Raw genomic sequence first — 26,919 nt, forward strand, 5'->3', positions numbered from 1 at the left:
AATTTTAAAGAATTTTGTCCGGTTGTTTTATCCATGTCCAAAATAATCAGTGTCCACAAAAATCCTTGTCGTAAAAATTAGTGTCCTGAAAATTCGATCACCATAAAATATATATATTTTTAGCTACGTTAGCCTAAAAATCGCAGCAGAACATTCTGTAAAGAAATAGTATAGATTCATCTCTAATTAATGACTTTCCAAACATTTCGGTCTAAGTAAGATCTTTCTCTATCTTCTTCGACGTTTCCATTTAGTATGTTGTAGCTTTCCTTCTAAAGATATATTTGAGACGCTTAGTTTTCATAATATATGATAGACGACTCTACCATTTAGTTGAAATTCTCGTTAGTATTATTTAATGCTTCCCAACTTTTAAAAATGGTTCTTAAACGATCAGTTATTCTTTTTGAATCTGGTTCAGGAGTCTTCGACGGTGCGATCTTTCTTCGGAGTCACAGCAGGGAATGAAGTTCTTAGTCCAATTTAGACGGAAAAACAATAGGTTAGAATGTCGAAAACCAAGCGAAGTCGCTTAATGAGTCTCGAAGTGTGGCGTTGTTTGTTGTGAAGAGTCTATAATTGAAGCGGAGACAATGGTGGATGATTTTCGCTTTTGCGAGAAAGATTAATAGGCCCGCTCGCAGACGGCGTAGCAGAATGCGCTCGTTTTTGCTGCGCTCTGTCCAAAAAGCGGAGTGTCGCACGAGTGCTAAAATTAATTCGCACTCTTCCGATGACAGCTCCGATCGAACGGTCACAATCGATCGAAATAGCACTCCTGGGCAGCTGACTGCCGTTCTCTTCCCGTCCACCTAGCCCGTATCTGGTGTCCGTAAACAAACAATCGCCGCATACCTAACGACCACCTGGGGGACAGATGCCACTTTTTAGAACGCACTATCTAATCGAGCGAAAAAATTCTAACCTCTCGCCCTCTTCACGGTTACGGGGTGAATGAGCGTCCGTGAATGGGAAGGGATCGGGTTTCCGATCTCGAGATCCTCCGCCGTAAACCCTCAACTTTTGGTCCGTCTAATAAATTTATTACGTACCGACTTCTCTGTCGTACTACGATCGTATATTCCAGTTCTGCGCAAACAAACTTATGATCGGTATACTTTCAGAGCTGTGAACGCTTCATTGCACGTAATTAACGAGTTGAAATAATTTGGAAAATTCAAAACCTTATTTTAAGTCACTTAATGTAAAAATCTACTCCTTTAAAGTGCCAAGTTCCTTTATGTGTTGACGATCAGCAATCTATCTAAATATGGACTCTTATAATTTTCTATGAATTTCTTCCTAAATGATGTAAAGAATTTCTGCGTTTTAAAATCACTATTTTTATGCCGTGTCAAAATGTCGTGTCTTTTGCTTTAGTAATCTTGTTTATTTACATATTGCTCCATAAGGTTTCACAGATTTATTAATCTCTTCCAGAATTCTGCGACCCACCACAAGCTATTTAAAAAAATAAGATAGTAAAATACTGGATAACAAATTTTATTTTAACATTTCGCATACATACAAACATTTAGAAGATGACTGGAAATCTAATAACTCCATCTGAAAATTGTTGGAGCTGATTCCACGATAATGTCAAATGGACATAAAAATATAATGAACATATTCTCGTAATTATTTAAATATATAAATTTTCGTAATATATTAGTAATTTATTGCGTATACTTAGAAAAATGTTTTGAATTTATGTAATAATGGAAAATGGACTGTATTTTTGATTTCAACTGACTTTCATAAAGTTTGAGTTTTGCTATGAATGCTTTTATATTTGGTTAACAATCTGTGATCATTTTGTTTTCTCGTTGAAGCTGCTTGTTAAGGTTGTTAAATTTCACAGTGATGTTTATAAGAACACATAAGTCCAAAAGCCATTGTTCGTCTATATTCGTGTCATTTTCAAGCATTTTCCGCGACTTAGCAATCGAATTTTTGAGTAAAAAAGTAAATCATTATACTCAGTTACTAAATTTTGAAACTGACGATGCTTCAAAGAATTGCTTTTTATTGCGTTATCATGGTTCATATTTAAAACTTTGTTACATAAATTTTCCAGATGTAAAAAATAATGGCTAATAAAATGCTCCGAAGATTTCAGTTTTCTGTTATGGCATATCTTATATATTTACATCAATAATCAATAATTTAATTAAAATTCGCTATTAAAAAAACTAGCCCAGCTGCAAAGTGACATATATACATAGATGTTACTGATTCCTATACATTCGGTCTGGTGGTTAATTCATTATAAATTTAAAACATATTTAAAAAAAAATATATAATGCACACTTAAAAAAGACTAGCACCATCTCACATATTTTTTTCAGCTCCTCATGGTTATCGCTGAAAACATCCTTGTATTTGGCAAGTTCGTTGAGAAGCTGAGTTTAGGGATTGCAATATCGGTAATACCGTATTTGGGGCAAAAATCTTCCTTTTTGATACTACTGGTATTACAAAATGAAATACCGGTAGTATCGAAAAAACTATTTTTTAAATCTGTACATTTTATTTTTTGAAAACGATATCTTTAAAAAATTTTAAATAAAATAAATTTTTAATATTTTTTTATATTAACCAATAATTAAGATTGGATTCATCAGTCCAAATGACATTCGCCCAATCTCAGTGTTTACAGGCCCACTCTATCCTTCGAGTTTTATTTATTTCTGAAAGCTATGGTTTGTGTCGGGCTTTACAATTTCTAAGTACCTTATAGTTGAGCCTTTAGACTTTAGCAGCCAGCTTTGAAGTCGTTTTTCGACGATATACGAACCAAGATTCAATCTTCCTGGGCAGTTATCTTCCGTTTTCTTTCAGTTTTTGGCTTTGATTTGTAAGAAATACATTTTTTGAACTGTTTCAAATCATTTTGAACAGTGTGTCGTGAACAATTAATATGTTTTCTAATTTTCGATATATATTTAGTCTTTATCTTTACTTTAATCTTGTTTTTATATCATTTTTTAAATATTTATTTAATATTTAAAATAAATTATTAAATAAAATAAAATTATAACAAGAAATAAAGGCCGAAATCACGCAAATGAACATAATGATCGTATAGGTGAGATTGTTTTTTTTTTTTTAATTTTCAATCCCATTTTAAAACTCAAGGGAGCAATAAAAAACTATAAATTCCTTTGTTTAGTTTTCAAAATTACTGCTAAAATATTTCGACTAGACTATGCACTTGTAAAGAGATACATACCATTTTTAGCGGTGCCCCATAATTATGCCCAGGCTGTATATTGAAAATAAAAAATATAGACGGCATTGTATTGCTTTTGATGTGAATTTTTGACTTCTGAGAAGGGATAATTTTTTTTTGCACCCTATTATTGATCAAAATTCGGTTTAGGTATGCTTTCTTCGATTCTCACTTATTGTAAGTCTTAATATGAGCGCTAGATAACCGAGCGTTTCTACTGAGACGGTACGATTTAATTGCTTTTGACATGGATTTTAAACAGGGACATTTTGGGGAAGGGAGGAGGTCGAGGCATCCTCCTCTTGAATTTTGTCAGAAAAATGCATATTAAAAACACTGACTGACCATCTCTTGCCCCCCTCTGGAAAAAACTGAAATGATCCTGCTGATCATATAATCGCAAAAATTAATGGCACGCTATTGATTTAATTTTTTTATTTTTCTCCGATAAAACTTTGTGCGATTTAGTGCATTATAAAATTTGTTATTAATATTAAAACTGATATAATTAAAAAAAATTTAAGAAATATTTTCTTCATCAATATATAAAAAAATATTAAAAAATAATCATATATCTCAATTGGGACAGTATATACCAAAACGCTCACTTTTTTGAACTCGTTAGATGAACTTTTCGTATTATTGACAACCCCCGATACGCATAGGGTATATAAATCGATACATTGGCTTGTAAATATATGTTAAGAAGCGCAAAAGTCGCGTCCTATCTCGAATCCGCGTCGTTCCTCGCTGCGATTTTCGAAACGTTCTCGTTAAAGCGCAGGTCCCGCTCTCCGGCCGCAGAGTTCAGATGGTAATCCATCAAACTCGCATGAAATGGCTCTTCGCGCTCCCGACTCCGAGTCACGCTCTCCCGATGGCAATTTGGGCCAATTCGCGAGGGCCGCGATCTCGATCGGCGGCCGCATAATGAGCCACCGTTCGCTAATTAAATTTCGCGAAAGGTACGCGAATAAATATCGGAGAGTGCAGCAGTAGGATGCGATAGTTTATTGCGGTGGCGCAGAGGCGGGCGGAATTATGAAAGGGAAACCCGTAAATCAACAGCGGGCTAATATCCCGACTGGGAATAGGCGAAAGAGAATGCCTCAAAAGTCTGCTACGTCCGATACATCCAATAATCGTAAATAAATTGCGGCGATGCGATGGGGGAGTCCGGAGAAAGAAGCGCTGTCCGACGATACATCACCTCAAATATACACACCGACCCCTGCGTATATATATTAACGTCTCGGGGGTCATTACGAGTTGACGGCCGATAAATTCGGCCATTACTCCGATATGACTTATGAGATCCGAGGCTTATTCAAAGTTTATCATGCGCGAGGAGTAAACGGAGTCGTCGTAAAGACTGGAAACTTTTTAACTGCCTCGCGTATTTCGATACACAAAAATGTATATCATCCGGTATCTCCCCGCCCGGAGGCTTTATACTAATAATTTTACACCCCATTACCCCGTTCGTCTCGCATATTATAGGGGCGGCGGAGACGTCTCTTTCCGCCCCCGGGCGGACATAAAAAAGGGTGATGATTTTCGCAAAACCGAATTGAAAATCCCAATTTTACGGCCCGAGCGCCTCTGCATATTTCCCTACGTATCCGCTGCGGAGGAGCGTCTCGATAGTTACTCGTTGGGGGCAAATTTTCTTTACATACTTCTTTTTGTCTATGCAACCCTGACGATACCGTGGATTGGCGAGGGATGGCGTTTTTTGCGAAACGCCTGCCAGAAATTCTAGAGTGAGTGTTAAAAACGTAACGCACGGAAAGCTTAATAAAATCAGTCGATATTGAAACGCGTCATCCTACGACATCAGCGTAGTGACTCTCAGCGCGACCCTCGCAATTCACATCGCGGATGACAAAGTTTACACCCGCTATCGGGAGTCGTAAAGCCGCGACGAAATATGATCTTTAGCGGGATTCCCGCGGGATAGTCCCTCCCCCGTGTGTATGTAATAGCTACGCCTAAATCTAGACGTATCTACGTATATTAATAATAAAAGGAAAAGAGATATAAGTCGCGGTTATGGATTATGCAAATGCGCGATAAGCCCCCGCCTGATTAATATTACCCGCCCCTATTTACATAAAACAAAATGGCCGCGAGTCGCAGAAATATGCTGTTAATTTATTTAGAGTCGTGGTCGCTCTAATTATTGGCTCGTTATCTTCGCATCGAACGGTCGCCTCACGACAGTGCCTTACTCCTTTTTTCCCGTCTGCGTCTGTGCCCACATACGAACGTCTGGGGTCTTTGCTTCCGAATTAAACGTTTCCAATCTCATTGTGAAATTGTAAATTTATATCTCGCCGACAGGAAATCGCCTTAAGGTTTGAAAAATAATAAAATACCATCGATCTAATGTCACTTAATGATACTATCAAGGCATCGTTTATTCTAGTAATATACACATAATTTGAGAATATTTAGAGCAGCCGTCCAAACAACTAAATTGATACTGTTGCGGCAGGGATCGAGTACCATTTAATATTTTTTTATATATTTTTACTATCAAAAGTAAAATATGTACATTCATGTGAAACATGCAAAAGTCTTATAGAATTACAATGACAGAATATCTTTTATTGTTTTTAAATGAGCAAATACTTTTAAGGCTTTTTCTTTTATGCATTGATTATTCAACGGTGTTGCAATCTTTAATTCATTTAATTAAACAACTATTTGACTCACGCTTGAAAAATATTAATATTTTTATTTAATTTTTTTAATGCATACAGCATACAGAATTCGTTAACATATCTTGTATTGAAATTACATATTACATAAATCGATTCAAATAACATCAATCAATGCGCAATGATTGGCTACGTGTGTTCATGTACATACACAGCTTATGCACATATACTAAGACCAGTGTCCACTAATATAGAACATATGTTCTTAAAAAATACAATATCACCCACTGGTGAGCGATGGATGGAGGAGCCATGGAGGGCGATGCAGAAGTGTGCAAAAAGTTTTTTGCGCAAAAATTTATGTTTTAAGCATTTTATATTTATAATAAATTAAAAATTTATTTATTTAACTGAAAAAGACAATTGTATATTTTATTGCATTATTTATAAAATGTGTTCTAGGATATTTTGAAAGTGGCCGCTTTATCGTTTTTTTTATATAGATACAGTCCGTCCAAGATATGAACGCTCATCGTCACAGTATTGGTGAGAAAATATAATAGGGTGACCATGTGAAATTACAAGTGCAATTAATTTTTTTAACTTTTTAATTTAATTTGTTGAGGAAAGTGTAAAATATCACTTTCTTACTTATTTTGTTTATTTATATTCATATTTAACTCAAAAACATGATAGCAGTTTTGGTATCACTCTCCAGGTTCAATAGCTGTTTAATATAATATTTTTTTAAATATTACAGGAATTGTTTTATTGATTATAAAATTACACAACATGACAATAATTTATAATAAAAATATAACACATTATAATTTTTAATTCAATTTCCAACATACGGTCACCCTACTCTTAAAACAGCCCTGATTTAATATTAGTAACGTTCTACTATCGGTGTAAACAAATTCGCAGAAAACTGTATATGTATGCTTGCATGCGTACACGCACCCTTATTTCCAACACAACGATGATGAGCGCTAACATCTTGTATGGACTATACCTATGAGTTAGGCCCGAACCGTTAGGTTAGATATTATTATTTTATTTATTTTTAAATTTCGATTACTATTTTTATAAATAACAAATGTATTTGATATAAACAGAAAATAATAATTATAAATAGTATTTTTAATTTAATAAGTAGCATTAGTTATTAATGAAAATTTTATGTAAAAGCAGACAGGGAGGCATTTGCTACAATTTGCCAAGAAAATTGCATGCCATTTAATAAAATACATAAATCTGAATTAAATCGTAATATTAAAAAAGCGACTTCTGACTGGCTAACTTTTGCCCCCCCCCCTGGTTTTAAACCAGAGTTTCTAGGGTAATACCCCAAATAAAATATAAAGTGTCGAATCTCTCCCAAAAATATTTTTTTTAATATGTCATATCTTAATTAATTTTTAAAGGTAGATATAGTACTTATGTATATTTTTACCAGTGAAAATTTAATTTATCTGGCAAGTGCTAGTAAAATTATATAATTTTTAACTTTTCTAAATATATACATTTATATACTTACATGTGATGTATAAATGTTACTAAATGTGTATTGTTTCACTAGTGAAGTCCAAATATATTTTCACCAGTATGTTTATATTAGCGAAAATATAATTTAACTGATAAAATATGCTGTTTTAAAATCTCTATGAAACTCAATTTGATATTTGTTGTTCAAACACAAACCTAACCTACACGAATTAACCAACCCCAACTTACCTAATGCAAGTTGTAAAACTAGTCAAGTACAAAATATAAACTAAGCCAACTCACCTCTAAGGGGAAAATAAGCAGAAGAAAAAGTACAAACAGCATCTCGCATATTGCTCCATAGTTTGTCCGCACTTCGATATTGCACTATGTTTTAAAAATATAATAGCTATCCTTAACGATATGAGAGTATTGGTCAAAATATATTCAAATCGAATTTTGGTCAATAGGAGGACGCTAAAACAATTATCACTTTCAGTTTTACAACATTTCCGATCTTTTTTTAACTCGCCAACATTTCGCATTCAAACCTAGCACATCTTAGTATATCAAAATTTTCGAGATGATCTTTTTTTTAAATGGTATGCTTAATTATACAGTTTATATTTTCAAACAATGTTTTCTACTTTGCCCCTTTTCTTACTACCTGCTCTGAATTCAGCTGTGAATTCAAACTACTATATCAAAATATGTGTATAAATTTAATTTTCAACAAAAAAATAACTATCGCGAAATGTGTAAAAAAAAAAATTGGCATATTTTGCCATTTCTGTAACAGATTCGAATTTTTACACAGAAAAACGCTGTTAATAAGCTAACATTTGTTGATTGAAATTATATTATATTTTAATTACATGTCGTGTAAAAAATGTGACATATTTTACTATAGAATTATTTTTCTTATGGTGATAAATGATACTACACATCTAAATTATTATTTAAAAATAAATTAACTGCCGTAAAAATAATATTTATTTCAAGCTACTACTTATATAGATTTGCTAAATCATTTTTAAACATTTTATATATTTATAATAAAAAAAATACCTTTACATATAACATACTATTAAAATCGCTCTCGCTGTACAGTTCAATTTCATTCAAATCTTATAGATGCACCTTGACACATTAAGGTCTGGTGGCGCATTTTCGCGTGATAGGCTACACGTGTTTTCGAAGGTTAAGCGTGTGAACGTAATAAAGATTTAAACTTTTATTAGGAAGTGGCAATATATCCATAAGTATTATGGTAGCTTGAAAAATGTCCCCTTTTAAAAAAATATAAAAATGTCTGTATTTTTTCTACGTTGCCCTAAATAGATTTAAGCGTTAGTTGAAAATTAGCATCGCTATAGAAAATTGGTCTTTATTAGGTTTTCTAGTTTTTTAATGTTTTGCTTTTCTCGAGATGTGATAATTTTCATTTTCACCTCTTGATTTTTACGAGATTTTTTTTATAAATAAAAATATATACATATGTGATTTTAATAATACAGTATATTATTATTGATATCTTTATATTATTGATATTTATATTTTTCATATTTCAAACAAGATGAATATAAAAAAAACATAACTGAAATATAAAAAAAACGAGGCATAACTCTGTGAAACGCCCCCATACAATTTTTCAATCTGCAATTTTCCACGCGGAGCGGTTTCTTCGTATTTGATGATTGATTTAGTTATAAGAGTACCAATGCCGATTAGAGTAGCTAAGATAATTGTAAACATACTTCCGAGCTCTATTAAAAGCATACATATTTTCAAACAGCTGGCATGGACCCACCCTTTTTTATGCACCAGTTGAAAATATTCGTACAAATTTTATTTTTAACAAAAAACTTCCTGTCATAATATTCTCAGAGCGGATTCGAGCTATCGGTAGCTCACAGTAGACGTAATAAATGCTCGACCCCCCGTCGCCGCGCGATCGAAAAAAATAATTGCGAAAGGTCAAAACGCCGGACTGGTTCCGCGGACCGAAATGCTAAGCAGCTCGTTAAACTAGATCGACGGGCGGAGATTAATGGCGCGTCTTTCGCCCGCCATAACTCATAACCGAGCTGGCAGTGCGCGATTTTCCGAGCGTTGATCCGCTTCCAACCTTGACATTAGACGACGGAAGTGCAACGACTGGATCGCTTTTTCCACTGTTTGTTAGCCCGTCGTCTAAAAACTTAAGAAAAAGACAGGAAAGAGGCCGAAACGTGGCCGACCGTACCGATCGCAAAAAGGTCCGTTTTTCATATTTACACCGTCGATTTTCAATTAAATATTCCGGTTCTGCGCAATGGAATATTCGATTATGTTCTCTCGAATGGCGGTTTAATTATTAATTAAACCGCCTGCCTTCCACGAACGACTATAGCGCATTTTGTTACCGATACTCGTCGACATGACGTTTTACATCTATTAGTAGCAAATAGGCTTGATTTGATTTGCTATTTCATTTCCAGATATTTTTAATTTATTTTGATTTATATTATACCTAAATTATCATAAAATAATATTTAAAAGGAAATGAGGATTAATAAAAAACATAATAAAAATCTTTTAACCCTTTGGTTGCCGAGCTTTTTAGGGTTATTATTCAAATATCAACGATTAAAAAAATATTTTTTTGCAAAATATTATTTATCTTCAATTAAATACTCCACAGTCCGTTTAAAACTTATCTGATTCTCTGTTCAATGACGATGTCAAAAACTAGCAAATTCGATTAATCGGATTTTTGATATATATATATACATATATATATATATATATATATATATATATATATATATATATATATATATATATATATATATATATATATATATATATATATATATATATATATATATATATATATATATATATATATATATATATATATATATATATATATATATATATATATATATATATATATATATATATATATATATTACATCTATAATCTTGTTTATAGTCGAAGCCTCATTATTGAGGAACGAGATCTTCGTGATAATTTCCAACTCTACTGACGACCCTTCTCCGGCACTTCCTCGATTTTGCTGCCCGAAGCGCTTCCACCGCCGAAGATCCTGTCGCCGCCGCCATTCGGTCAGTCCGACGCGTCGGGATTTCCCTCTGCCTCTGTCCCCATCCAAACTCTAGGTTTTAAGAACCAGAGAACCCGCTACATATACACGTTCAAAAGACTGTCTTTTACATTTATTTCCTTCATACGGATCAGAGATTTTTGTAACGCACTAATCCAAACACTACCGAAAGAATGACATGCTACCTGAAGTCACAACTGATCGTCAAAGTTATTCAATATTAAAACGTCCTTTCTTTTGGGTACCCCTAATATATCTACTGGTGAAAATGTATTTTAACTTCACTTATGAAAATATAACTTTACCTTTCACTGTAACATTTATATAATACATCGCGTGTAAATGATTAATGATCAGTATGTAAATGTAGTATATATTACAACGTATGGAAAAGTTGAAATCAAATAATTTGACTAGCACCTTCCAGATAAATTATATTTTCACTAGTAAAAATATATATGATATCTACAAGTGAAAATGTGGATACGTTTTGATTTTATCTAATTTATTTTATGATCTGCGTTTCTGAAGCATAAATACAAACGGAGAATATTATATTCTTTACAAAATATTTTTTTATTTAAAATATTCGGTACAACTATTTTTTTTAATAATTATCATTACGTATTAAATTTATTGATGGATAGCTTTAAGCAATTACTTAACATAAGTTGAACATTTTTCTCTACTAAAATATAAAAATATCGTGCGATAAAACGCATCCTTGTCTCGTTCTATGTTCATTTTCCATACTCACGAATTAATACCATTTTTGATTCTAATCTTATTTTTAATTTTTGTGTTTGTCAACATTTTTCAGCTTCAGCAATGAAACAATTTCATATGCATATTTTATGAAGCAAAGGGCAACTGAATCTGAATCAAAAACTCTATATTTAAGAGTTGGCGTGAATTAAAAAATCTGCTATCTCGTACATTTTCTCTTCACAAATCCAAATATTGTATATTTACCAAATAATGTATCAAATCTATAACTATAGTTTATATTAATTGCTATTAACTAATAAACATACCTTTCATGCACTGTCTTCAATTATTTAGAGCCGTATTATACAATAATCACAATAGCACAACCGAAGAGAAAGTAACCGTTATTTATTTCAAGATCCTCGTACGCTATAACAACTATACCTACTAGCAGTTGGCAATTTCAAATGGCTATCATTTGCATAATATTGAGATTTTGGTTAGCTCTAAAATGTTTTCTACTGGCAAATACAGTCAGTTAAGCCTCCATTGATTGTCAGCAAGATCAGCAAATATGTCGTATTGGGCAGTTCCTTTTTATAGCTAAATACATTCGCAGCAATATGTAAAATTAAATTATATTTTGGTAAGCTGTTAGCGAACCTAATTTGTCAGATGACTATGACTTTTATATGCAAATACATAAATATTATAGCATATGGATATTATTTTGTTACTGATTAATTTTATAATCCTGCTGACCAAGCAATAACACTGTTTCATTAAAGCATAATAATTAAACTGACTAAAGATGTGTTCATTTGTGATAAAATTTACTTTGTTTGTTTGTTGTATTGAGACTGATATTTTTTCACTGCCGACAAAAACAGTGACCGGATTATTGCGCAAACGGAAATTTACACAGCGAAATTTCTGAATTTAGATGATTATTTTATTGTCAAATATTTTTTACTTTTAATTCCAACTGCTTTATATTTTTTTCTATTTCAAAGTGAAAATTTGTGTAATTGTAGGAAACGTGCTAATGTTAATTACTAATATATGTAGTTGTAAAATATTTTTAAAACATGAAATTATTTTTTAATTAAAATCATATTGACATATATTATATATATAGATATTATTTTTTTATATAAATATTATATATTGACAAATTCTTGAACACACATACGTATATGTGTATATTGATCATCTATGATCAGAATTTTTACAGTGCGCAATTATCACTGAACCGACAAAAATATAGTAGTGCTTAAATAATTTAAAAGCTGTTTTTACTAACCCAATATTTAAATGGCGAATCATTTAACTATTTTTCATTTCAAATCACTTCTTTCTCAGAGGTTATAGTAATACTATACATTTTTAAGTTATTTATAAAGCACGCTTGTATTCCAGTTATTATTAGACAAATATAATTTAAAAGTTTTAAGCATATCTAGATATTAGTAAAACGGAATATTTAATTTTATCAATGAAAATATTAAATTCTAACAGAACGTTATAATAAGATTTTTTCTGAAAAGTAATAATTGTGACATATGTATAGATACAGTATTTTTTTGTAGAGAACTCTTTGTGGTAAGAGTCGATGTACTGAACTCGTTTTGCTCCAGGTTGACTAACACCGCATTGTTCCAAACAAACCTGACTTCAATAATTATGCAATTTCCTTAAGGTGAAGAGCGTAGTTTCTGTTTTATAGAGCAGTGGTGCCCAAACTATTTTTATTTTCGAGCCCCATTTTTAAATTTGTCACGACCCATGGATATACGTTTTTTAATCGTTAACGTAGTTGAAGTGAATTTTTTTTATTATTTCTCGTTTGTTGTAGTCATAATTTTATGGAGGATATAAATATGTTTTAATGTAAAATACTTAAATTTAATTTGAGGTATGCGCTTTTAAAAAGATAATTATTTCTTTAATGTTCGAATCTGTATTATAAACCGTAAGCTGTAAGTCATCCACACGTAGACAGCCGCTAAGAACCTGAGAAAGTACGAGATCTGCGTCGCGTCGTTTAATACTCCATCTGGCGACAATTCAGTAACGTCATTTATAGAGGGGGAACAGAATCTAAATGAAATAGTAATATTAAAAAAGCTGAAATGACGAACCAGATTCTAAACCAGAAATTCTCAGGTTATCCCTAAAAAAATCTAAAAAAAGAGTCTCAAATCTATGCCGAAAATATTTTTATAATGTGTCATTTCAGTGAAATTTAATCAAAATACATTTTTACTAATGAATATATATTATATTTTTACTAGTGAAAATATAATTTATCTGGCAGGTGCTAGTAAAATTATATGATTTCAACTTTTTTATGTGTAGTTTTTCATATGCTACCATACATTTATTTACATGCGATGTATACATGTTATAGTGAATATATTTTTTTTTAGTAAAGTTGTATTTTCACTAGTGAAGTCCGAATGTATTTTCACCAGTAGATATATATATACATAGATTTACTAGCGAAAATATAATTAAACCGATGGGCGCTAGAGAAATTGATGTGTTGATCGAAGTCTATTCAAACCGAATTTTGGCCAATAGGAGGGCGTAAAAACAATTATCACTTCGCAAAAGTCAAAAATTCACGTCAAAATCAATAAAATCGTGCCGTCGCCGTCGCAGTGGAAACGCTCGTTACCGAACGTTCCCACTGTGCTTTTTCAAAGCTGCGATTGGAATATTTTAAATCGATTTTTTTGTACATACAATAGCTAATAATGATTAGAACGAATTTGATATACATTAAGATCGGGTCTGTATCGGCGTTTTTTTTGTGTGGATTTGCATATGAATTAAATAACTTGATATAAATTAATCGCGATCAAATTATTGAATTGACTGAAACAAAATGTTTGCGTCTTGAAAGAAAAAATATAAAAACATAACTCGAACTTCACGAAAATTTGCGACGCACACCTGTTTTTGAGGTAAGCGTTAAACGATAATAAATGTTGGGACTTTTTAATATTTTGCTTTGTTCAGCTAATTAATTCTGCGTATTTTGATCATAGTAGATACATTATATTCACAAATGGTTTTCAATCGCGTAAAAGCATTTTTTGTTAAGAAGAAGCATATTATTGTCTCGAATTTCGAAACAAAATAAAGGACTATGAATTTTGGAGCGGCATTGATCACTCGGATACATTAGGTAAAAAACGACGAATTGTACAAATAATTCGAATAATCTAATATAATCGACTGATCCTTTTTAATGATAGGTTTTTTTAATTGGAATATTCATTTAATCTAAAAGGCTTATATTCATTTACATTTTACGTATTTAAAATAATTAAATTTAGATACATGTGCAGTGAAACAATTTATTAATGGAATAAAATATTTTGTGCATACGAACGTACCTTTATTTATTATTATAAAACGCCGCGACTTATTTAGTGTCACGTGTCTCATTATAGCTAATTTTAGAACGTCACTGTAGATTTAACTGCAGGTAGTGACAGTAAACGGAAATCAGAATTACGCTTTTACGGTTCTTCGGATTGTGTGGATTTTTAATCATTTTTTAGTCGGTCGGCGATTCTCCGACTTTGACACTGCCTAAAACGAACGCTACAAAAATTGATTAAAAATCTGTGAGTCGAGTTTAATTGATTCACCGATAATAATTAGTGTCTGTTTTATAGATCGGTAGGTTTCGAGCGGATGATAATATTCGTATCGCTCTATCGAGCGATTAACTTTATGTTTATTAATAAACCAGGTAAAGGTATAAGTAGAGACGTTTTGCATGGAATACCTAAGGTAGTATCGTGCGATATGATTTGTCGTCGGCGGAGACGTGTTTACACGGACGCGTTTTTAATATTTAAAGAGTGACCCTCGTCCGGGTCGAAAACATTTTTCATCTATGAATTATTCGCCGCGGACCCTTCCCGCTCGAGACGAGTCTCGTGCATTTTTCACCGACCCCTTTCGCGGGGATCGAGAGAAGTCGTCGCGAATATTAATAATTCCCCCATCCGGCGCGCGACTGTTGCGCTTTCATACCTAAATATAGAAGCGAAGGAAGTTGTAAATCATCATAGTTTTCGTGACAATTCGCTAGGGGAGTGTATCGAGATTTAATTGACATCGTCTTGTCTTTTGCCCCTTCGCGTTAACGACTCGCGTCTGACTCGCGCTATGAAAACAATGTACCTATTTAGGTTAAATTTACAATTATGTTTTTAACATAAAATTTTAAATGTAGAATATTTTTTTAAGAAATTTAAAATGTTTTTTTATTTTTATGTCTTATAAAAATATTTTTGCAATATTCACGAAAAAGTAATTTTAACAAACAGAGCAATAAAAAAATTAGAACGACTTACTAATCTCGCATAACTCATTTTTTTCCATTAAATTCGGTTATAATGTATCTTGACAAACGACGAGTTTAGAAAACTTATTACAATCAATAGATCTCACTATGCATAATCTAGCTTGAATTTTTTTTAAGAAATTTAAAAAATTAAGAAATTATTCATTCAAGTTTGATGAACAAAATTGATGAAATTGCCTTAGTCCTCAACGAATCTCTTGTTGGGGTGGCAATTGAATTCATCTGCAAAATCTTGTGTTCATAATCACTCGCAGAAATGTGTATTCAAAGTCTGTATCAAATCCAACAGATTTTCTGGATATGTAATTTTATATGTATATTCACGAAACCCACAAATTATTTCTCTATTCGTCAGTTGAGTATTAATATCTTCAGACCAATGTTTTTTATCAATTACGCGAAACTAAAACGCCAACTCATCTCTTTAAATTTTCTATAAAATGAGAGGATCCTTTCTTGAATCTTTCCCATAAAGCAAAATTCCACGAAAGCGAAGATCACGTATAGCAGCAGGATATGGTTTTATTTATTCAAAAAGTTGTACCAGTATTTTAATTTTCTCATTCGCCTCGTATTGCGATCCAAACTTAATTCTGATAATCTTTGGAGAGCGTCACATATTAATAATATGTCCAATAAAAATTCTGTAACACAAATAAAAAAAAATTAAAACTTATTTTTAACTTAGAAACTTCTGTGTATTCTATGACAAAAAAATACTGTCTAAAACAGTGTTTCACAAATGGGTAAACGGTTTCATGGGGGCTGTGAAATCAAGAAAAAAATATTCGTGAATTAGCTGACATACTATAAAACACTATGTGACATGCGACATCTGTCTGTACTAATTGGAGTTGAGTTGGCTTGGTTTGTATTTTAAACTTGACCTAATGAAAGTTCTAAAACTATAATCAGTTAATACGAATGGGTATCGTAATCGTAATTCGCAACTTTCAAATTAGTTTCATATATATTTAAGAGCAGTTAAATTATTTTTGCACTAGTAAAACTAGTGAAAATATATTTGGACTTCACCAGTGATATTCACTGAAAAATACACATTTACTGTAACATTTATACATCGCATGTAAATAAATAATGATAAGTATAATATGTATACGTATGGAAAAGTTGAAATCATTAAATATTTTAGGGATAGATTCAAGACTATTTTTTGATGTATAACCAGAGTATTTCTGGTCATAACTTTAGCTTTTTTAATACAGTAACCCCCCCCCCTATAATAGACTAATGCATGTAAGGGGGTGTCCGTTTAAGTCGAAAGTCCGTTATATAAAAGTATGTTTTCTGAACATGTTTTTTTAGTAAAAAATAAACGACACATTACAATATCAGTATAGTTGGCATATATGAATTGAATTATGTGATTTTAAACAATGATAAGGTAGGTATAAAACTATATTTCACAGAAAAATTATCTATAAGCAAACATTTTTTCCAAAATACACTTTATTTGTAGTATGATAATCATGGACAGAACATTGTTTACTAGATTTAGATTTGAACATTTGACCGGATATTTTATCCGTTATATACGAAGTCCGTTATATCGATGCTACGGACGTCAGTTGACGTTTAGGGTGGTTATATTGAAAAAATAATGTCATCTCTAGAGAGAATATAAAACAATTTTAATATAAGTCTTGGGTTTTATACATTAGTTCTTATTTCCGTCATGATGTTCCCACACAATCTTCGCGCATCGGTGTTGCCACATGTGAAAAAACTTACGGATCGCGAAAAATTGCAGATTTTTTTATAAATAAAATATTTTCGTGATAGATTTTATTAGAGGGATAATTAAAAACTGATTTAGAATCAGGGTCTTTATTTCAGTATTTTCCTAGGAGGGGGGGGGACAAAAGTTGGAAAGTTAATAGTCGTTTTTTACTATTTCGATTGCATTAAAATTCATAGTATTTCATTAAATGACATATTTTTTTGGTAAAATTTAAAGGGGGGCAAATCTCTCCCTCCCTTTTTTAATGCTATCTCTGCATTTTACTAATATGCATTGAGAATCATCCGAAGCCAAACTTAATAATATTTTTTTTATTAGAGTACGCTTGCGATAGACATTCCAGTTTGTAGTTGTATGCGTGTACATTGTGGCTCAATAATTTCGCTCAGTTTTTATCGTATTTTCTAGCACGTGAGATTAGTGGCTTACGCCAAATATTTTTATAGTATTTTCTGGTATGAAAATGACAATGTTCTTTGACTGTTGGTATTTATAGGTTATAATGAAATTTATTAAGATTAGTATAAAAAGTTGCATGATATATATTTTTGTAGCTCAAAAGGTTATTAAAATGTAGGAAAATTAAAAAAAAATCAGAGACACTAATGACACTTCATATAACGTATCATAAAATGAAGCTACCCTGTATTTGCCGGTTCATTTGTATAATATTGAATAAATACAATTGAATAGATTTTTGAAAAAGTTTTGGATCTTTCGCCGAGAGATGTAAAATAATTAATTGTCGAGTCGTTCCCGAAATAAAAGTAAACAGCGCGCAAAGGGAATCGAAGAGTCCGGGCGTCGGCCCGGTCGGATAAAAATAGGCGGCGGCCGATTAGTGACATTTGAGAAACGCGCATTAGTCATATCGGTATCCGATATTCGGGAAGCGCCAAGTGTGCCGCCGAGGGAAGGAGAGGGCGACGGAGGGCGATTGGTCGGCCGCTCGCGATAAATCATAACCGCTATGAATATGAGCGGCGCGTGCACTCGCTCCGCCTATGGCTGGGCGTACTTATGACTCGGTTTGATTTATGAGCGCCGCGCCCCGCCCCCTGTCATAACCGGTCGAGCGGAGGGAGGGGGCGCGCCGGCCGGAGTGGGGGAGAGGGGCGCGGGCGGCGCTCAGTCGCGGGCGGGACGCGGCGGCGCGCGGACGCCTGCTGCTGTTGCTCCTTCCGCCTTCCGCCGCCGAAATGATCCGCTTCGGCACCGTCAAGTATGGCATCCAGTTCCGGGCCGGCGCCGGCGGACCGAGGCACCCCAGACACATAGGCACGCCGCTTTTCTCTATTCTCTAACAGTGACAGTGATTAACAGTGATAACGCGGACCCCGAGGTGCACTCTCGATATTATAACGCGTGTGTTTTTTTCATTTTTACAAAATACTCAAAAAATCATTTTATTACCGTTTTGTTATTGTGCATTATTGCGGTGAGTAAAATAATCATTTTATTTTCAATCATGTTTTTGCTATAGTCAATTTTATAATTTGCAAGTGTTGCAACAAAAAAATGCACAATTTTACATATAAATCGGATAATTATAAATTTGAGACGTTAAAAAATAATTTAATCAACTGAAACAAAATAACGATACACCCAAATAGTAGAATATAGCTATCAACTATATCAGAAAAACAAACATAACCCAAGACGGATAAATACATTTAATAATGACAATGAAATATTTTGTCAAAATAAGCAAAATGAAGATTTGTATTAAAAAGTTATCTTATACATATATCAAATATAACAGAAAATAAAACAAATTTAAACCAGAACCCAATGAATAAATACATTTAATAATGACGTTGGAATATTTGGTCAAAATAAGCAAAACGAAATTTACCGATTTTTATTAAATAGTGATCTTACAAATATATCAACTATATACAACAAAAAGAAATTATAGCCCAAGATGGATAAATATATTTAATAATGACGTTGGAATATTTTGACGAAATGAGCAAAACCACGAAATTTACCGATTTTTATTAAAAAGTTATCTTGTTTAATAAACTATTCGTTTACCGTTTACCATATTATAACTCTCAGCTTAAATATCGGCGACGCCGATAAAAATAATAATAAGCACCTGATATTTAAAATTCAAATAATTGGGTATGGCCGAATTTATTTATTTTATCGACGCGATGTTATCGTTATATATGTATGTATAACAACGCGTCAATAAAATAAATTAATTCGGCCATACCCCATTATTTTGAATTTTAATAAACATTTAAATTTGAATTTAACTGTTTATTACCGCCGCGTCGGATTTAAAATCCCGCTCACAATACTGTACTATTTTTTAACGTTAATTCGATTTGTGCAAATAAAAAAATAATAAACGCAGTGATATATTTGACACATTGTTCTAAACAAATTTAAACAGTTAAGTGATAGATTATAAATAATAATTATCCACACTTCATAATTACTTAAACTATACATAGCCTTCGTTGATTTTTCAATGTTTCCATACTATATACTTATAGTATATTAATAAGTAGGTTTGAATACATTTGTATATTAGATCGATTCGTTATTTACAAAAGTGCCGAAAAATATCATCGATTCGGCTGCGGTAGCAGTCTGTTTTCGATTTCAAAATAAAATAAGTGTATTATAAATCTTTCGCAATAAACATAACTTAAATATAAACACAAAACGTACTAACGCACGCGGCTCGGATGTTTATTCGAAGAAAAACGCAATAAACTATCGATTTGCCACTGCTATATCTCAAAACGAACGCACTGTGACTACTTACGAATATCGACCGGATAATGTGATAAATAATACCCAACTAATATTCGTATAAAAGTAAAATCAATATTTTTACTCTAACTTTTTCTCATTGATTATTTATTTTTAAAATTAGATTCGATCAGCTGTGTAATTTATTTTTAATTTTCGCACAATTTTTTTTATTCAATACTCTTTTTAAATTTATAAAAATAAACTCGAGTGTCAAAATACTATTTTTAAATTACTACCTATTAAAAACTATTTATAATACACGATTTATAAAAAATAAAATATTGCACGAAACTAAACAGAAAATATCAATATACGCATGAAATAAAATATGAAAAAACTATTATTTTTATATATTTTAATCGTCTTATATGGAGAATTTTTTTTAAATAATTTTCAGTCTATATCATATATTTAATTTTGCTACTAGCCGCTAGATGGCAAAACATGTTTCAATTTAGTCATGTTCACAACCCAACTATTTTTATATATATAATAATACTGAACGCGGTGTCGCCGAATGTAAACCTCTAATATTATTTTTATATTATATATATAATATTTAATTAAAATACATATTTTCATAATTTTATATTCAGATTATAAATTAGGAGTACAACATTACGGATATAAGCCGCATAAGTATAAGAATATATACAACTATTTTTTAGTTAGAGATAATTATTAACTAAACCAGTGGTTCCAAATTGCCTCGGTGCCGCGATTTCCTCGCAGGGGCGCCGCTTTAACAATTTTTTTCATAATTTTATTTCGATTTTCAATTCAATACAGGGACGTAATTTAGGGGGAGGGTGCTTAAATTTGGCCAAAAATATAATACATATCTTCATAATAAAAAAAGCTGAAATAACGTCCCTAAGCTTTAAATCTACCCCGAAAATATTTTTTAAAATATGTATGTATGTCATTTTAGGGAAATTATATCGGAATACATTTTTACCGGTAGATATAGATTTTTTTCAGTGAAAATATAATTTATCTGGAAGGTGCTAATAAAATTATTTGATTTTCAACTTTTCCATATATTTACATACTTATCATTAATTATTTACATGAGATGAATAAATATTACAGTGATTGTGTATTTTTCTGTGAAGTTATATTTTCACTAAAGAATTCCAAATATATTTTCACCAGTACATCTCACATATTGCTCCATAGTTTGTCTGCACTTGGATATTACACTATGTTTTAAAAATATAGTAACTGTCCTTACCGATATTACTATGGACCTCTGATATTAGAGTTTCAAAGTATATTCAAACCGAATTTTGGTCAATAGGAGGGCACAAAAACAATTATCATTTCTCAGAAGTCAAAAATTCACATCAAAAACAATAAAATCGTGTGGGAACGCTCGGTAACAAGCGTTCCCACTGCGACAACGCGATTTTATTGCTATTGACGTAGATTTTTGACTTCTGAGAAGTGATAATTGTTTTTTGCGCTCTCCTTTTGGTCAAAACTCGGTTTACATGTGCTTCTTTCATTCGATTCTCACTTATTGTAGATCGTAATATTGTTATATAAACTGTTAATATGAACGCTAGATAACCGAGCGTTTCAACTGCGACGGCGATAACACTATTTTATTGCTTTTGACATGTATTCTAAACGGGGTCCCCTTTGAATTAATCCAGAAAGATGCATGCTCGTTAATATACTATGAAAATATGTATTTGAAGCCCCCCCCCCTATAAAAATTGCTGAATTGACGTCCCCGATTTAATACGGTACAACTATTGTAATAACTGTTCGCAGAAGCCTCTAGAGATGGTTATGTACCGTTACTAAATATTTTATTCACACATGTTTGCAGGAGACGTAAATTACATTTTTTACTTGGACCTTTAAAAATACGGGGTCGGTAGTTGTCGCACCCCGTATTTTTAAGTGATATTTTGCTTACCTTATTTTTTCTTAACTTTCATTTAAGAGTGTGCACAATTTATATTGCAATGTCGAGTGTGTGCAGCACAAAAAATATTTGTGAAAGTTATGTGGAGTGCCACTTTACAAAGGGAGGTGTTTTAAACTGTGAAATAATATTAGTGGTAGTTCTTGTGTTTATAAATTTTAAATATCTTGATTTAATTATTATCAAACCAAAATATATTTATTATATTTAATAGTTGTGTCAGTAAGTATCAGGGCTTCGAATCGTTTTTTTATTTCAATTTTCATTCCGGTTTATTTAAAAAATATATGTCGGTTCAGCCTCAAATGGTTCATTTTTAAATTTTTCAAATGTTTTAATTTGTATTAAAAATGTATTTTCTACCATCATTTAAAACATTTTATTCCTTCTTTTGTTATAAGCATACCACATAAATTGATAAATAATAATAATTAATTAGAGGTATAAAAAATAGAACTAGAATTATGTAATATAAGATATATGATAATAATTTAATTTATTAAACGAAACGAAGTATACTTATTTATAATTAAAAATATGAGAGTTACCTCTAGTTATTAAAATATCTTCCAAAGTATTTTTAATGTCTCGTAGAATAAACTTTCAACCGGAGAAGGAAAGGCCTTCTCCGATTTAATAGTTAGTGTTTCTGTGGATGGAGCTCCTAATACCACCATTGTAATTTTGTATAAATGATGATATATATTTTTATTTCCCTCGCAAATTTCTAAAATATGATTTTTCTGTCTAATCTTTAAACACAGTTAAAGTTATTCAATATGAATTCAATGTCCACGTCACTAAAAATAGGGAATCTGTGTCTATATTGCCAATTCTTTACATCTTAAAAAATTCTCTAAATCGCCTACCTTTTCATCGATCGTTTCACTAGATAATTGTGCTTGTTCATTTGTGATTAAAATCTAAATATTTTTTAAATGTTGCACAGCTTGCATTTTTTGTGACGTCGATAGTAAAATAAAGTGCTCATAGTACACTATCACTTTCTAATAATGATGTTTCCCTATTAGATAATTCATTATATAAAATATCTGCAAAGATTTGTTTTAAATTTCGTAATTTTATTTTGTTTGAACGTGTACCGAACCGAAATACACATATATTTCTTTCGGTTAAGTTCCGGTTTTTATTCCGGCAAAAATAACGTTTTATTTATTTATATTTTATAGTGATTTATAGTAACGTATGATTATTTCTGCGTCCTAAGCACAAAAAGACCCAAAGAAAAATATAACTAGTACACTTTTAACAAAGTGTTAAAAGTGTAATAGTTATATTTAATTTCACATATGTTTGTTATAATTTAGGAACTACTGAATACTAAGCAATGGATACAGAACACTTCTATAACTTAAATTTAAAAAAAAATCAGCACAGAATTAAATCTCACGAAAAATTGCCGATATCCATGTTATACGAGGAATAAATAAAAAATATTTGATTTAAATAATAATTAAATATTGCAATGGGAAATGGCGATGTTTTTCTATGCAAATGTGCACCAATCATAATTAAACAGACAAGAGACAGCTGTCTAAGAACCGATGAAAACATATTAGAAAACATAAATTAGTAAATAGTATTAATAAAATATTTCTCAAAAGCTTATAAAAACACACAAAGTTTAATTTAACAATTTACATATATAAGAGTTAAAGAACGGCACAAGTCGGTTATTTTCAATCGTACTTGGAGCACGTCTCTAGACATCCGCAATAATTTCGATTTCGTTTTCAGGCGAAAGCTCCGGATCCGGCTCGGAAGAGGACGTCGCGAAGGGAGGAGACGCAGAGATGGCGAGCTACGCGCACCTCCGCCGGGACGAAGGGATAGACGACGACGCCGTCGGCGAAGAGCCGATGCCGTCCGATCCGGAAGACATGGTTGTGTCGGGCGACGAAGACATGGACGAGCCCGAGCCCGAAGGGGACCTCTCGGAGAGCGGTGGCAAGCGGCTCGAGCAGGTGCGCCGCCACCGCCAAGACGCCGAAAACAACAACAGCCTGGAGGACGGCGAGCCGGGCGCTCCCCTAGCGCCACCCCTCGCGTTCTCGTTCCCGGCCGCCAGCCACGTGACTCTCGAGGCGTTGCAGAACACCAAGGTGGCCGTGGCGCAGTTCGCCGCCACTACCATGGCCAACAACGCCGACAACGAGGCTGCGCTGCAGGAGCTGGCCGTGCTGCAGAGCACACTGTTCACGCTGCAGCACCAGCAGGTGTTCCAGCTGCAGCTGATCCAGCAGCTCCAGAATCAGCTTTCGCTCAGGCCGGGCGAGGGCCCGATCGCGCTCCCGACGGCGGACCTTCGGCTGACGGTGCCCATGCCGGCGCGGATCTCCGTCCCGGGACCGCCGACGCCGTCGCCGCCCAGAGCGCAACTCCCTGCCGCGGAGCCGACGCCCGTTCGGTTCGAGCGATCTCCGACGCCGACTACGACCCCGATCCCGGCTTCGGCGGCCGTCCCGGCGACGCCGCCGATCGTCAAACACGAGCTCATCTCGATCCCCAAGCCGCCGACGCCCCCAACGCCGACGCCCCCCGCGCCGACGCAGTCCGTGATATCGGCGCACCCGCCCTACAGCTCGATCTCGTCGGCGCTCGCGTCGACTATCATCACTAACAACGACCCGCCGCCGTCGCTGAACGAGCCCAACACGCTCGAGATGCTGCAGCGGCGGGCTCAGGAGGTGCTCGACAGCGCGTCGCAGGGCCTGCTGGCCAACAACCTGGCTGACGAGCTCGCCTTCCGCAAGTCGGGCAAGATGTCGCCGTACGACGGCAAGGCGGGCGGCCGCAACGAGCCGTTCTTCAAGCACAGGTGCCGCTACTGCGGCAAGGTGTTCGGCAGCGATTCCGCTCTGCAAATCCACATCCGCTCGCACACAGGTGAACGGCCTTTCAAATGTAACGTGTGCGGCTCCCGCTTCACCACCAAGGGTAACCTGAAAGTGCATTTCCAACGGCACACGGCCAAGTTCCCGCACGTAAAGATGAACCCGAACCCGATCCCCGAACACCTGGACAAGTACCACCCTCCGCTGCTGGCCCAACTGTCTCCGGGCCCCATCCCCGGCATGCCGCCCCATCCCCTGTCGTTCTCTCCCGGCGGGCCTCCCTTCCCGGCCGCTCTGCCGCTCTACCGGCCGCCGCACCTGCCCCAGAGGCCGCTCTCCGACAAACCGGCGCCTCTGCACCCGCTCTTCGGGCCGAGGGACGAGCAGGAGCTGCCGGCGGACTTGAGCAAGCCGCCGCAGCGCCTCCTCCGATCGCCGCACCGGACACCCCAGCCGCACCCTCCGCACCAGACGCACCAAACGCGCAGCCCGCCGCCGAGGACGCCCTCCGAGGAGCGCTTCAAGAAGGAGCCCTCGTTCGAAGAGGAGTGCGACCGAGTGACGCCGAAGCGCGAGCCCGACGCGGACCGTGATTCGCCCGACGTCGACCGGGATCCGATCGAGCGATACCCGACCCCCTCGCCCTACGACGACTGCAGCATGGACTCGAAGTACAGCAGCGAGGGAACGCAGGGCAGGGACAGCCCCGGCGGCGACAAGAGCCTGCTCCGTGACCCCGACCAGCCGGAGAACCTCTCAAGTAAGGCTTCGTCGATAGCGGGTCTCTTTTCGATTCCGCCCCCCGGCCGGCGACCGCCGCCCTCTTCGTTCCCCTTCGCTCCCGCCGCGTCCCCTCCCAGTAGCGCCTCCTCGGGGAGTCTGCCCCCGTTTCGACCGGCCGGCGCGCCGCGCGACTTCGACCCCACCAGAGATCCCGCGATATACAACTCGCTTCTGCCGCGCCCCGGCAGCAACGACAATTCCTGGGAGAGCCTCATCGAGGTGACCAAAACGTCAGAGACGAGCAAGTTGCAGCGACTCGTCGACAACATCGAGCACAAGCTGACGGATCCGAACCAGTGCGTAGTGTGCCAGCGCGTGCTGTCCTGCAAGAGCGCGCTTCAGATGCACTACCGAACGCACACGGGCGAACGACCTTTCCGCTGTCGCATCTGCGGCCGAGCCTTCACCACCAAGGGCAACCTCAAGACGCACATGGGCGTGCACCGGACCAAGCCGCCAGCGCGCGTCCTGCACCAGTGCCCCGTGTGCCACAAGAAGTTCACGAACGCGCTAGTGCTGCAGCAGCACATCCGGCTGCATACCGGCGAGCCCACAGACCTGACTCCCGAGCAGATCCAGGCGGCCGAGATCCGAGAATTGCCGCCCGGCGTCGGGTACCCGCAGCTACCGCGCGGTTTCCCAGCGCCCGGGCTGCCGTTCGGCGTCTTCCGCGACTCGGACTCGACCAGGGACGACGAGTTCAGCAACGACGACTTCGGGGAGGGCGACGAATTCGACGACGACTCCTTCCAGAACGACTCGGACGCCGGACGCCTCCCCGACTCGCCGCCGCCGCCGTCGTCGTTCGCCGCGTCCCTGGCGGCGCTCGAGAGCCAGGTGAGGTCGGCGCTGTGCTCCGGCTTCTCCGGTGACTCGTCGACAGGGCGGACCTCGTCGCCGGCGCGGTCGCCTTCGGAAGGAACTCCGGGAGCGCGCTCCCCCGCCGACTCTCCGTTCGGGCCGCTTGGCGCGGCGCTGGGCCCCGCAGGTACGCCAAAAGAGAGCGCCTGCCCGACCCCGGGAAGACCGACCTCTTCGGGACCTGCGGGGCCCCAGCGCGCTCTGCGGCTCGCGACCCGACGGGGTCGGTTCACGCCTCGAAACGGGCAGGCCTCCTCCCCCAGTCCCGCCCCGTCCCTGCACTGTCGCCGCGCACGAATCTAACCGCATTCGCAGACCGTCGCGCGCTTCGTTCGACTGACCGGCGTGTCGCGTCGCACGGT

General features: G+C 35.9%; 1 protein-coding gene across 6 annotated transcripts in view; it reads left to right on the top strand.

Annotated features, from left to right (window-relative positions):
• salm (spalt major) overlaps window positions 1-26,919 on the top strand; it is a 63,061-nt gene that overhangs the window by 23,443 nt on the left and 12,699 nt on the right. For 3 of the 6 annotated variants that reach the window (XM_088186124.1, XM_088186127.1, XM_088186128.1), the window contains exon 2: window positions 23,817-26,684. In XM_088186124.1, coding sequence (XP_088042250.1) covers window positions 23,817-26,684 — 2,868 coding nt within the window. Of the gene's footprint in view, window positions 1-18,486; window positions 18,629-23,816; window positions 26,685-26,919 lie in introns of those variants that run through there. The other 3 variants (XM_088186126.1, XM_088186129.1, XM_088186130.1) reach the window with 3 other exon arrangements.

The sequence above is a fragment of the Plectrocnemia conspersa genome, unplaced genomic scaffold (genome assembly GCF_051122295.1).
Source record: "Plectrocnemia conspersa isolate PC_06_02 unplaced genomic scaffold, ASM5112229v1 ptg000005l, whole genome shotgun sequence".
NCBI classification, from domain to species: Eukaryota; Metazoa; Arthropoda; class Insecta; order Trichoptera; family Polycentropodidae; genus Plectrocnemia; species Plectrocnemia conspersa.